The sequence below is a fragment of the Squalius cephalus genome (assembly GCF_949319135.1).
Source record: "Squalius cephalus genome assembly, chromosome: 17".
Lineage (NCBI taxonomy): Eukaryota > Metazoa > Chordata > Actinopteri > Cypriniformes > Leuciscidae > Squalius > Squalius cephalus.
The window spans coordinates 14788558-14803357 of record NC_137138.1 but is presented as its reverse complement, the minus strand read 5'-3'; the positions used below and the strand labels follow the sequence as shown (position 1 = coordinate 14803357).

The following is a 14800-nucleotide window of genomic DNA, read 5'->3' as shown; positions in this document are numbered from 1 at the left end:
ACCTCAAGGTTCATACTTGTATTTAGCTACATATATTTTTTTTTTTCAGACAAATGATGCCTTGAGAGGAGAGACGGAGCAGGAATCCCCTGATAAATATTGTATAAAACCACATATTATTATTTTTTTACATATTTTGTTGTGTGTTCACATTCAAAAACGTTTTAATTTTAGTACTTTATAATATATGTTATTGTGCTACTTGTTTTCAGTTAACATTGTACTATTATTGTTTGAGAGAAAATGATAATCGTTGGACCCCCTGTAGACTTAGTTTAAAACCCCAAATGCCAATGTTTTGGCCAAGAAACACACACAAAAGTGTCATTACAGCTTGTTAAGTTACCTGATTTGAAGATTCTCCACAGACTGCAGATTTTGCCACCTGGCTGCACGGTTCATCAGTTCTTTTACAACAAATGTGTAGTTTCGTATCTATTATGTTTAGTGGAGCAAAGGTCCACAGGTTATCTGAAGGCTATTCCAATATTTTTTATCACACTTAAGTTACATCATAAAGGTTGTGACGAAAAAAAAAAAAAGAAAAAAGATTGGAGCAAAGGTCCACAGTTTATCTGAAGGCTATTCCAATATTTGATCACACTAACATTCAAAAGGTTGTGACGAAAACCAAACAAACATAGTTATCATAAATCACTACGGAATGCGTTTGATTGTTATGATAAGGAAACTATTCCGCTCCAGGACGCAAAGTGGCGCACTACTACAGACGCTATATGAGTCTATTGCCTTTTCACGCTGAATCCAGTGAAGAAGACAAGAAGACGTCACGTCAGTTGCGATTCAAATTTTTGCCGCTCACTGGGAGAGACGACTGTCATTAATTTAGGTCATATCATATTTAGTTTATCGACGGAGTTGTGCGTTAATACGGTACAACGATGTCTTGTCGAAGAAGGTAAGTGTGTATACGCGGAGACTGTTAAACATCGCGAGATTAAATTATATTATGGCCGTGTCTCCTTATCTGGTATTTAACTTACTGTGGCTGGCAGTGGCAACATAAAACGCATGTTAGTTACATACATTAGCAGCCTAACTACATGCATTTGTGTAATCCAGCGAGTTTTATTGAAGCTTTAAAAACTTTTTTGGTGTTCATATAACAGTGTTAAATGGATAGTTTAGCCAAAAAAATATGATGATAATAATAATAGCAGTAATAAACATCCTGTCATCATTTGCTCGCCCTCATGTTGTTCCAAAACTGTGTAACATTCTTCTGAACACAAAAGGAGATCATTCACTTTCATTGTTTTGCAAAAAGATAAAAATGAAAGTGAATTGATACTGAGACTGTCAGTCCCAAACCTCAAAATCCTTCAATATTCATTTAATCTCATTTATTTGCTTTTGTTTTCATGAGCAGTGAGGCTCTGGCATTCTCTCTTGTGACTGAGATCAATCATGCGATGGCCAGGCTTGTAGACATATGGGACAGCATCGGCATCATGGAAGAACAGAGAGTGGAGCGAATGCAAACTGTGAAAAAGCATATAGATGTAAGTTATGCCTTTGCAGACATCACATCCCTCACATATTTAGGCTTTATACTTACTCTTAATTATATATGTTCTCTAGGGGCTTTTACATTCCATGATCATGGAGGAAGAGGCCTTAAGACACCGCATTAGAACCGATATCATTGCTTCCCAGAAACAATTGGATACCCTGTGCTTGGAACTGACAGTGGAGCCGTACAAAGTAAGAGCTGTGAATTATTCTGATGTCTGATTTCGGATTCAGCCATAGACTTTATTCATTCATTCATTGAAAAAGTTTACTAAAGCTGCTAAATATTACAAAAAATTTTATTAATGATTTTCCACCTTTGTTTAGTTAAAATGTCATTTATAATGCTGTTTATTATGTTAAAATAACAAAATCAACACACATCAGGTATTTTAAACTATTAAGGCATGTCTTAATTTTGTTAATTTTTTTCTTGAGAATTTCAAACTTTGTATGCTATTAATGGAAAGTTCCTGTTTTTCTTTTATGGTTATCCTGCAATCTTTTACAGTTTGAGGAAGATCTTACAGTTCTGCAGTTGGAGAAGAACCTTCGGTGCCGTGTGGATTCTCTTCTAAAGGAGAAGAATGAACGTTTGAGTGAGCTGAGCGATTTGAAGAAGCAGGACGAGGAGTTGTGCGTGACTCTGTGCGCTACCCCATACTACATTCCTTCGGGAAGTGTGCCCTCTCGAACCCAGCTGCAGGAACTCCAGGAGCATGTCGAAAAACTCGGCAAAGAAAAAGTATGTATCCTTTCTCCTTTTGAAAGTGTTCTGAACACTCATGAGTTTCTGTCCTGGATGCTTTTGTTATTTTAGCTCTGTGTTTGTAGGAGAGCAGAGTGAAGGTATTCTCTGGGCTCAGGGAGGACATCAGGACTTTAATGGACGAGATGGGACATGAACCAGAGAGCAGTCTGGAACGGGAGTCCATATGCCCCGACACTGACATTTTTCTGCTCACGCATGAAAATATCAAAGCCTTGAAACTGCTGCTCAGCCAGGTGATACACTTTAAATATTTTATTTAAAAAAAGTTGTTTCAGTTTTGAAAATGTAATTGTTTTATCTGATTTGGGTGGTTAGAAGATATAGATACCATACCATACCTAGTGGTGCCATCTAGCGGTTATGTACAGAACAACTTCAGCCAGGGTCCAAAATGAACATGCCAAATGCAAATAAAAATCACTGCAGTGCAGAGCATATAAAACTGTTATATTTTCTAGCTGGTCAATAACTATTATTATGAAATACATTTTTTTATTTTACAGTGCACTAGTATATTACATATATTAACTATTATATAATAATTAAATTAAATAATAATTTTACTGATGATGATTGTTGTATAGCTGATCATGTGCCTGTGGGGGTATTCCAGAAAGCAGATTATGTGACTTACATGGGTGCGTTTTACTCTAAGCGGATAACCTTAACTTTCAGTTCCAAAACCTGAGGTAACAATGTAAGTAGCCATAGCGACTTATTCTCTGAACATAACCTGCTCCGGTTAGTTTACTTCAGAGGTATTCAACGCATGCGTGGCCTATTGATTTTGGAACCTGTGTAGCAAGGTTTGGGTTAATCAACCGAGAGTTCACGGTGTGTATTTAACCTTGATTTCTGGAATAATAATAATAATAATAATAATAATACAAATAATATTTATTCCACACAGCTTGAAATGAAGAAGGAATCCTTGATTTCAGCTCGTGACAAACTCAAGGAGCGATCTACGAGCCTGTGGAATCGTCTGAGTTGTCCTGAGCCGGAAGGTGAGGTGTTCCGAGAGGCTGCGATGAGCACTCTCTCTGATGATATCAGGCGGGTAAGAGCTTTTCCATCTAAACCACAGGATGTCATTTCAGAGCACTAGAACCCTGTCGCAGATCTTAACTCTCTTGGTGGTTTACCAACAAATGCTAATGGAGTGCATTTCCTCTTCCAGTGGCGGGGCTGTGTGGAACATCTGGAGAAACTGCAAATGGCTCGACTGGAGGAGGTGGTTGATAAGGTCCGACAGGAGCTTGTGGTTCTATGGGACAAATGCATGTTTGGACCAGAACAGAGAGAGCTGTTCAATGTTCACTTCTGTGATAGTAAGTTACCCAAAACTTAAAAGCAGTCAAGTCATATAAATATATTAAAGGGATAGGTCACCCAAAAATGAAAATTCTGTCTTTGTTTACTCACCCTCAAGTTGTTCCAAACCTGTATGACTTTCTTACTTCTGCTGAACACAAAAGAAGATATTTTGAAGAATATCGGTTACCAAACAATTGGAGTATTATTTTTTTATGTCAATGGGGCCTTGGGTCTGTTTGGTTGCCCATATTCTTCATAATATCTTCTTTTGTGTTTAGCAGAGGAAAGAAATTCATACAAGTTTGGAACAACATGAGGGTGAGTAAATGATGACAGAATTTTCAATTTTGGATGAACTATCCCTTTAAAGGTACATTATTACCCATTTTCCACCAGTATGGTTCGCATTCTGGAGCCAGAGCCTGTTCTCGCCCAGGCGAATTGGAGCCTGTTGCAAACCAGCCACGTGTTTCCACAGACTTGAGGAATGAACGCTGATGTAATGCTGCTATGTGTTGTTTTTAACCAGTCTTAAAAAACATTGCGCGTCCTGGTGTTTCTGCAGGCAGTGCTGCACTTCTGTTTTGCTGACCACAGTATAGGGAGTGACTCTAGAAAACTGGCAGCTTGCATAATCCACCGGTACTCTCATCTTTCATATTTGGAAATAAACTGAAACTGTTGATTCACTCACTCTCTCACACACTGGGTCTCTCTAGTGCGCATTGTTTTATATATTTAGTTATAAAGAGCAGTATAGTGTGATGTTATTAGATTGCTCAACGAGACAGCGGCAGCGTTTCTCAGTCACCCGCTTTCTGGCTCTGTTCAAGACCAGCAAGTTTTTAGGGCCTGAGTTAAACCGATCTTTCCGTCCCAGAAGAACCTTTTCTGCAGTGGAGAAAGATTTTGTGGAAGAACATTGTTTTGGTTGTGCTTTGACTGCTTCAAATGAATATGACCCTTTACAATAGATAATTACAATGAACTCTGTCAGTGAGTATCTGTTGGATAAAATCCTTTATTCACCTGGTGAATAATAATAATGCCATCTTTGTGTCGCTTTTACAACATTTCAGATCCCTCGGTTGTTGCCATCTCCGGAAAGCCAAGGCAATGTTGATTCTCGTTTAATTATGAGCTCTGTCTCGTTATCTTTTTGCCAGCAGACTCCTCTGTTCTGCATTTTTATTATTTTTTTTTTTTAATGGTTGATTCTGTGGAGGTGGAGAAGATTTAGCGTGGTCCATGCCAACCTTTCTCGCTCGTTGTGACTACTAACCCATGCCACTCCCACAACAAACACACATCAAAGTAACCGGAGCAAACTTTTTTCTATTTACGGATATGATTAGATGCGCACAGGCGAGTGACACATGTACGCAATTTTCCGCATGGTCTAAAATATTAACACTTATAATAGGTGACTGCGGCGCTTACCATAGTGAATCAGGTTAAGACACATTTTTTGGAGGAAGGATTGATGATTTATCGACTCAATATTTAAATTGTTAATTTTGAACAAAAAAGTAACATTAGTTTAGCTTTAATTCCTAGCTTTTCTCAGCAAATTAATTTGAATGAATTCATTACCATTTTATGGAAATAGTTTCAATATTGTAAAGATTACCCACCCTATTTAAAATCATTCAATTTAAATATCCGTCAATAAAAATGGACTCCTTGCTAATGGAAAAGGGCTTTAACTTCATTCTGGTTGAACAGATCACTACACCGAGGAACTGCTGGCCCTCCATGACACGGAGCTGCTGAGAATGATGGCTTTCTATGATGCAGCACAACCCATACTGGAGGACCTAGAGAAATGGAAGAGGAACTGGGCTCTCTTTCAAGAGTTTGAGGTTCTCTCTAGTCCCATGCTTACAGTCAACTCAACCTTATGTGGTTTCACACGTGTCATTTTGTTCTATACGTTTCACTTACCAGAGAAAGGCTGCGGATCCAAATCGCTTCAGTAACAGAGGAGGGTCTCTGCTCAAAGAGAGTAAGGACAGGGCCAAAGTGCAGAAACTGCTGCCAAAGGTACTTTAAAAAAATGTCCTGTTTTGCAACCTCAATAATGATTTTAATTTTGGGGTGACCTATTCCTATTGTAAACAAGTTGTGGCTGTGAACAACAAGAAAATTGTCAATTTACCTGTGTATTTCTACACATACAGCTGGAAGAAGAGTTGAGAGGCCGTGTGGAAGAATGGGAAAAGAATAAGGGGTCTTTCTTCCTTGTGCAAGGTCAAAGGATCATGGATTTCATCTCCAGCCAGTGGGAAGAGCATCGCTTGCTGAAAGATAAGGAGAAGAATGAACGGGCGAGTTTCACTTTATGGGTGTTTAAAATATCAGATGGCGTGCAATTTAGTAGTACATACTTCATGACAAATATCTTACCCTGATATATTTACATACTATTTTGTTTAGGATTTTTTTTTTTAGCTTTATTACACTAACCTGAATGATTCTTGCTTTCCAGATGACAAAGAAAACCGAAATCTCTCAGTTTAAAACTCCAACAAAGAGAGCCCTCGGAGCAACATATACCACCCCCACCCCTAACAAAATTAAAAAGGTACTCGTTTTCTTACTGAGAATGTTGTGTGCAAAAACAAGGATTTTATCAAAACACATGTTCCTGTTTCAATTGTTTCAGACACAGAATCAGCTGGCACCTCGCACTGCCACCGTTAACAGTATCAGTAGCGCCAGCGGCAGCAGCAGCTGCTCATCCACCACGTTTCTGTGTGTGCCAGGAAGGCCTCAACTCTCTGCCAAGGTGAAAACACCTGATCGGGGCAATCAAAACTCAACTCTGTGATCAAAGCTTTTGGCTTGAGATCAGTCCAAAAGGAATGTGGTTAGACTTATAGGGTTAGTTCACCCAAAAATGAAAATTCTGTACTCTCCCTCTTGTCGTTCCAAACCCGTAAGACTTTCGTTCATCTTCGGAACACAAAATAAGATATTTTTGATGAAATCTTGAAAGCTGTCTGTCCCTCCATTGAGAGCTATACAACTACCACTTTGACGCTTCAAAAAGTTCATAAAGAGATCGTAAAACTAATCCATATGAATTGAACGGTTTAATCCAAATTTACCGAAGAGAAACGATCGCTTTATATGATGAACAGATTGAATTTAGGCTTTTATTCACATAAACATTGATCGGCAAACATAAACAGAAGCTTAACCAAACCTGCTTGACCCACGAGAACAAACCTCTTGCTGAATCTCAAACGTGCTGCGTAACACATGAGAATGAACCTCATTGGTTCTCCACAACTGATGTGTGAGATGATGAATGTTTATTTGTGAATAAAAGCCTACATTCATCATATAAAGTGATCGTGTCTCTTCAGAAAATCTTGACTAAACCACTCAATTCACATGGATTAGTTTTACGATCTCTTTATGAACTTTTTGAAGCATCACTGTGGTAGTTGTGTAGCTGTCAATGGAGGGACAGAAATCTCTCTGATTTCATCAAAAAGATCTTCATTTGTGTTCCAAGGATGAACAAAAGTCTTACGGGTTTGGAACGACATGAGGATGAGTAAATGACAGAATTTTCATCTTTGGGTGAACTAACCATTTAAGTTCAGTGTTAGAATAGAGATGTTCCCTCAGCAAACACTAGATGACACTGTTGGATCAACAAAAATCAGTACTCTGTAAAACTGTAGGTCAAGTCTCATTTTCTGTTGTTGGTAGCGTCTTTACACTGAAGATCAATGATGCTTCTTAATTTTTGTGTGGTTTTGTCTTTGGTCTAACAGAGGAGCAAGACAACAGAGGCCAGCTCTGGCCCACGCGTGCCGCTGCAGGAGTTCAACAGTGACAAGAAACTGGTTCCAATGAGCTACTCAGCCTTTACCGTAAGACCAATCACTCAGTTCTAGACCACTTCCCCAGATGTATATTAACTCCAAATGGAGCATCGGTGATAGGAAGGATGCTCATTTGTGACCGCTAATTCCCCTGAGAGAGATCATTAACATTTTAAGACCCACACATAATAATGATTGTGTTCAGCAAGTAAAAATGTGTTAACAAATGTGTTGTCTTGTTTCCCATTACAGAGCGAGCTTTCCAAGAAAGCCAACAGTGATGCTTTTCTCAATTCCACCGTTAGAGACATGCTTTGAATGGACTATCTCCATTGCTTTTTATTATTTATTTTTTTATGTGGTTTAGGTCATAAATAATCATGTCAGGATTTGAAACTGTACAGGATAAAATGATTCTCGTGTGTTTGCCTTATTTACATTTTACCAGTGCAGTGACTTTCCAACACATTTGTTTTAAAAGGCACAATTATATATATTTTTATATTGCTTTAATTGTTATTGTTTACCTATTTAGTTGGATTGTGTATATATTAGCTCATAAAAGGTCAGTCATTTCCTTGTGTATATACAGCACTTTTAATAAAATGCTTCTTTTATACATTCAAAATTGAATTATAATTTTTGTTCTGATTTCTGCCTTGGTGAGCATAAGACTAAACATTTTACTGACCCCAAACTTTTCAATGGTAATGTATATTGTGAGTGGATGCCAACACTCAACACAGTGCTTCAGAGATCTTAGCATTATTATATATCATCAGATTGAAGAGCATAAACATCTGTTGTGTACCTTAACTTCACATTTGAAATCTTCACATTCGTTTTGCAAATGGATAGTAATTTATATCTTTGATGGTCGAGTTTGAATTTTTAAGTGGCACTAGATACCTCGACATGTAATTGGCTCATTTGGGCAAAACAATGTAATGGCCTGATCAAGCTAATGCTTTCAAGGCCATATGAAGCATTACACAATTAAAATCTTCTTCACCATTTAGCTGTCTCCTAGGACCCTCCATCAAGCCGTCTGGAGCACAATGGAAAGAACAATGGCAAATCAATCAAACAGATGCTTTTATGTAATGGATGAGAAGTGCTGAACAGATGCAGTACGAGTAACAAAGTAGTTTTTATGTAGTTTTATGAAACTTTGTTTTTAGATTCATCTTCCAGATACACTGTACATTAAATTCAGTTCGATTACACAATGATACAATAAAAGTACAAATGTCACACAGTGACAAGCCACTGCTTCTTTTCACAGAAGTCAACTACATGTACAACATAAATACCTTAATGAATTAAAGAGGGAGTATCAACTCCTTAGTATTAAAATGAGCGTTTGAGGTTCACTGTATACAAGAATAACCACATGCTTAATGACAGGCCGTTTTTAACGGTCTGCTGAGCAGTATATATTTGTCATTGTTAGCCTTTACAGCCAAAGCAGACGTATCCCAGACAGCAACATATTGTCTGCCCAGATCCGGCCCACATCTGGTACACATGGAATCCACGCGTACCAGATGTGGGCCGGATCTGGGCGGACAATGTTGTCTGGGATTGCTCCTAATTTGAAAGATGAGAACTACATAAATGAGCAGTAAGCTGACAACCCCATATAGCTTGAAAAATATTCAAGGGGATGACGAAATATCTGTATAGAGCAGTTTTCTTTACCTGTACCTTTTTGTTTCAAACTTTAAATGCCTGGGCCTATTATCTGTTTGCCTTCGTCTGATAAAATGTCTGCATGCTAACATCATCATCACACTGTAGAAGTTCTGCCAAATAAGCCTATAAACAATCTTTGATTTGTCATACATCACGGAAAGTGAAAACCCATCAAAAAGCTAACTGCAATGAAGTCTCTTGATTTGACACATATGTAGGCAGTTGTCTGTATGTTCTCATCAAACAACATTTGTGGCTATGATGCACCAACAGACTCCTGTGATTCCAGCTCACTCGACAGAAATCGGTTGGAATTGTTGCTGTATCTTCGGTTTTGAAGAAATGACAATCTGAAGATAAAAAAAATATATATACATTTATATTCTGCTTGATTGGCAAAGAAGCTTTCTTGGAGAAGAAGACAATGCAGTTCAGTGTAAAAAGAATATGCTAATGTCAGTGGACAGTGAATAAAAACCGATGTGAACAGGAAAATGAGAAAAGCCAAAAATACAAATCAAAAGTAATGAAAGTAAAGACGGATCAGACCAGAAACATCCTAACCTCAGCATCAGATTCTTTGTACATATATAGTAATATAGAGCCTTATGGACTGGCTTTGGACATACCATTTCTAAATGCCCCTGTTATGATGTCTCAGTAACTCTTCAGGGGAAAAAGTTGTTCTTGAGCTAAAATACACAGGAAACCTTAAAGGATTAGGTCACCTCAGAAATAAAATGTCCTTATTATTGACTCACCCCCACATCATCCAAGATGTTCATGTCTTTCTTTCTTCATTCAAAAAGAAATTAAGGTTGTTGAGGAAAACATTCCAGGATTTATCTCCATATAGTGGACTTAAATGGGGTAACGTTGCAAGGGTAGCCTACAACGGTTTGAAGGTCCAGTTTCAATGCAGCTTCAAAGGGCTCTACATGATCCCAGCCGAGGAATAATGGTCTTGTCTAGCGAAACGATCGGTCATTTTCTAAAAAAAAATACAAATATACTTTTTAACCACAAATACTCGTCTTGCACTAGCAGTGCAATACAACGTATTAAGTAATTACGTTGAAAGGTCACGCATGGTCTGGTTAAAAAAAGGAAAGGATATAGGGCGAAAAACTTAATTAAATTTTCTCCTCCAAATTCAAAATCGTCTGACATCTTGTTTTACCTTTTATTTGATAAATTTTTTACTTAGACATTCTTTGCATGTTCGCTTTGTAAACATGTCGGTGTCACGCGTGACCTTTCAACATGATTACGTCATGCGTGGCGCATCTCTGTGCTAGTGCAAGACGAGCATTTATTGTTAAAAAGTATGCCTATAAAAATGTTTAAATGACCGATCCTTCCGCTAGATAAGACCCTTATTCCTCGGCTGGGATCGTGTAGAGCCTTTTGAAGCTGTATTGAAACTGCAATTTGGACCTTAAAACCGTTGTACCCCATTGAAGTCCATATGGAGAAAAATCCTGAAATGTTTTCCTCAAAAATATCCTTAATATTTCCTAAATTTCCTTAATTTCTTGTCGACTGAAGAAAGAAAGACAATGAACATCTTGGATGACATGGTGGTGAGTAAATTATCAGGACATTTTAATGTCCTGTGAAGTGAACTAATCCTTTAATGGGTCCAATACGTTTTAGCTGCTCTTATATTTGTTTTAGATTTCGTTAGCCTCATAGCATAATTGCCTAAGTCATTTTTTGTTTTTTCTTGTTTTCCAAAGACATTGAAATATGACTTAGGCAATTATTCTATGAGGCTAACGATTTAGAGAAAGTATGGTTTCCAAAAAGGATCTCTCCTAATAAAAAATGTCAAGCCAACCAGGTGTGTCAATCAAATTTAGACATTCATTAAAAATAATTAAACCTTGTTGAAGACTTTTTGCTCAATTATGGTGCACATCCATTAATCCATTAAGAGAGCCAAAAATAAAACTTTCACAATGCTTGAGTTACATTTGCCATTTAGATGACATCTGTGACTAAATATTAATTAAATAAATAATAATTCTTCATCCAGAACTCCTAACAGGGGTCGATTTACCTTGATTTTTTTAAAAATATTTTGCTGGAACATACTCTGTATATATATTTTTTAATGTTAGTCTCTTGACCAAAAATAAGTCTCGTCAAATTTATCAATCAAAAATACAGTACAAAAGTAATACTATGAACTATTATTACAATTTAAAATAACTGGTTTCTATTTGAATATATTTCAAATTATTTTTATATTTAACCAATGAGGTTAATTTATTTTTACATTTTAAATATTTTAAAATAACTTATAAATGAATAAAATTTGAATTTATTTTAAAAGCTGAATTTTCAGCATCATTACTCCAGTCTTCAGTGTCACATGATCCTTCAGAAATCATTCTAATGTTGATTTGCTGCTCAAGAGAAACATTTCAAGAAACACAAGAAATGTTGTTCTTTGATGAATACAAAGAAAAGAAAAAAATAGCATTTATTAAGTCTTTACTTTTGTAACACTATAAATGTCTTTAGAATCACTTTTGACTCATTACTTGCTGAATAAAAGTATTATTTTATTTACTTTTATTCATAAGTATTACATCTTGACTTATGTTGTATACAGTCCATATCTATATTCTGGTTTGTAAAGCCCTTGAAGTTGCAGACATCAAAATTTGAAACTGCAATTTACATTTTCAGTAATCAGACCACAACTAAAAGCTAAAAAAAAATATATTTCTGGCACTGGTTGGCGAATGTTACATCTCTTTATATTCACAGGCCTTGTGACCTATGTGTCCCTTCCACTTTCAAGTTGTTCCTACGTCTCCATTTGAATGACTGTAGCTGTTGCTCAGTGATAAAAAAGAAACCATCATCATGGAGAAGCAGAATGTGGGACAGAAACTCTAAAACTAGCACTTGATCTGCATTATCTCACGACTACAGCAGGTTTCAGTGAACCTGAGCTCACTGCAGATCTTCCCAGGATGAAACTTGCACTCTCTGCACATCCATACATTATCATGCATTTAAGCAGAGCACTCAACAAAAAACTCTTCAGCATGGACAGCGTGAGTGTCATATCCCGTTTGTCTTGCATGAACAGGGCTCCACAGGGTTCTGTCCTCAGCATGTTGTTCATTTAACCATGATACAGCACAATAACAGCTGTTTGGTGGAGCGAAACAGCTGAAAGAATGTGTTTTGGGTTCAAGTATGCTAGGGGAGTATAGAGTGATTGACTTGTGAGTTTCACTCGAGCGAATCTTGGCTGAGGGTCGGCAGGGTAAGACTGAGGAATTCTCAGCCTGACTGTCACACAAGCCACAAACTCACTAAGGTCCTAATCACTTTCTCATCTCTCCAACCAGCTTTGCTTCCTTCTTAAAAGGGGACCTTTGAGATTGACCTCTCACTATATAACACAAGTGAAGTCAGTGAAAACTTTGGAGGGATAGTTCACACAAAAAGGACAATTCTGTCATTAAGTACTCACCCTCATGTTCCAATGCTAGTTTTATTTTTCATGGAAAACAATATAATACAAATTAATAATTTCACACAGGTCATTTTCATACAATAGCAAACACATCAGTCCAGTTCCAATAAGGAAACGCACCATAAAATTCCATAAAAGTGGTCCATCCGACTGCTACAATATATTTCAAGTCTTCTGAGGCAATAAGGACTTAGCTAAGAAAGATACAGACATGACATTTAAATCATTATTTACAATATTTTCCTTCTAAGCTGTTACCTTGAGATTCGCTGTGACTGGATCACTGAGTTTTACTTGAACCAAATCAATCCAACTTGTGAATGGGTTTTGAAAAACATGACGTTGAGTAAATGACAGAATTTTGGGCGAATGATCTGTTCTTTCATAGACTTTGCCAACAAAAGCACTATATTGTCTGAATAATGTGAGACTGGTATACGATCATGATCACATGGTTTGGTACAAGGTTCTACAATGCATTACGCCAATCAATTTGAATAGAGTGGAAATCTTTTTCCTCAGTGATACATTTGCTTTGTAAATGAATCCTGATTTATTAGAAGTAAATGTGTTTGCTTATGATGCCCAAGAAAATGAGATTAACCTTGAATGTCAGAGTGAAATCTGATCAAATTATTCTTATCGAATCAACTGTCAAATATTAAAACTTTTACTCATAGAATGCCGTTTAACATTATGCAGCAGGATTGTTATTTGTCAGTTGTACACAATGTTGCATACCAGGGTGTGAACATTGCTAAGGTCTCCAAATGCATAAAGTTCTGGGAAATTCTCAAGACATACATTGACTTATTAAGTTATATTGCTGACGAGATGGTCAAACTTTAAGAAGTTCTGTTTAAAAATAACCCTTAAAGAATTTAGCAGTAGCAGTTTGCACTAACTATTATTAAAGGGTTAGTTCACCCAAAAATGAAAATTCTGTCAAATTCCCTCATGTTGTTCCAAACCAGTAAGACAAATAAAGATATTTTTTTGATGAAATCCGAGAATACATTTTTTTCCAAAAGTAATTATCAAGGACAGAATTTTCATTTTTGGGTGAACTAACCCTTTAATGTCCCAAAAGAAGCAATGAACCCTTTAGGTCAACAGGCATGTCTTGAAACCTTTTTTCATGCCGTTCTCATGAGCTGTTCTATAATAAGACTGAGATTGATAAGATCAGTAATCCAGTTCAGATGAGTTTCCCCCTTTATGAGCTACATTATACTCCTAATGTCCAATAATTCTCCCCATATGCCAAAACAGATTCCTACAATACAGGAGCCAGGCTTTGAAAACTTTGTAAAAACTTTTGTAAAAAAAAAAAAAAAAAAGAAAAAAGTGACCTCTCTGTCTCAAGGCTTTCTTCTTTGACTGAGCTCTGTCCTCTTCTTGGTTCTATCCTTAGCTATAAGCTATAGAAAAATCTTTCAACATTCCCAGATAAGAAGACAAAAGAAAGATGAGGGTGGAGAAGAGAAGATAAAAGACAAGTGGAGAAAAATATACATGCATTTAGGCGGCTCACTGGAATTTTCAATTCTGATTGGTCATCTGATATTTCTGCTCTTCTAATTCCGCAGTCACTTTAGCAAAACTTCTAAGGAATTTTGCGGGCAAAGAAGGTCCATTTTTAATAGTGTAGAGATGCATTAAGCACCCCATACACAGAGGTACACACTCGCATACACACTCGCTATAGACACAACCCAAAGCGGAGGCGTTATAGCATTGTCAGCGGCACTGAGCAGAGTTTTGCCAATAGTGGGCATGCACCTTAGCGTTGCTCAGCTAATTTCAAGGGCGAAATCCAGTCATTCCAATTGGAATTGGCACAACTGGGAGTTTTGCGTGAGGGCGAAAAAGTTCCCACGCAGATACAGCTGATATTCAAGTTGGTCACACAAATTTGGTTTGAAAGTGACTTCTGTGCGAGCAGTGCATCATACCTACACTATTAACAATTTTCTATTTTCTTGCTCACTTGCTAATGTGACTGCGCCTAAATTCAAACCTTACAATTCTCAGCGGAACTAATATTTCATGTCCTCCGTTCCTCTTCTGCATCCAAATTACCCCAGCAGGGTTTATTCTGTGATAATGACTGTACATTAACTGAGCAACACTATCCTCTATTAT

At 37.1% G+C, this 14800-nt stretch overlaps 2 protein-coding genes across 3 annotated transcripts in view; one reads left to right on the top strand and one right to left on the bottom strand.

Annotated features, from left to right (window-relative positions):
- The first annotated feature begins 767 nt into the window (after positions 1-767).
- Positions 768-8092, top strand: prc2 (protein regulator of cytokinesis 2). The gene is made up of 14 exons (XM_079847195.1): positions 768-919; positions 1391-1523; positions 1603-1725; positions 2045-2278; positions 2368-2538; positions 3216-3365; positions 3486-3636; positions 5348-5484; positions 5570-5665; positions 5803-5949; positions 6111-6206; positions 6288-6410; positions 7411-7509; positions 7714-8092. The coding sequence occupies exons 1-14, from the start codon at positions 903-905 to the stop codon at positions 7777-7779; spliced, it is 1743 nt and encodes a 580-aa protein (XP_079703321.1). The 5' UTR covers positions 768-902; the 3' UTR covers positions 7780-8092.
- A 562-nt stretch (positions 8093-8654) lies between these two features.
- LOC307144688 (5-hydroxytryptamine receptor 4) overlaps positions 8655-14800 on the bottom strand; it is a 77089-nt gene continuing 70943 nt past the window's right edge. Inside the window, exon 7 of one of the 2 annotated variants that reach the window (XM_079847253.1) lies at positions 8655-9506. In XM_079847253.1, the coding sequence (XP_079703379.1) occupies positions 9413-9506 (94 nt within the window). In that variant the 3' untranslated portion in view covers positions 8655-9412. The remainder of the gene's footprint in view (positions 9507-14800) is intronic. The other variant, XR_013818808.1, reaches the window with a different exon arrangement.

What these genes read in the sequence shown, in the direction of transcription:
- prc2 (XM_079847195.1), top strand. An exon ending in TGACAGTGGAGCCGTACAAA is followed by an intron (nt 1,726 to 2,044) that starts GTAAGAGCTGTG and finishes AATCTTTTACAG; the next exon opens with TTTGAGGAAGATCTTACAGT. An exon ending in TGAAACTGCTGCTCAGCCAG is followed by an intron (nt 2,539 to 3,215) that starts GTGATACACTTT and finishes TATTCCACACAG; the next exon opens with CTTGAAATGAAGAAGGAATC.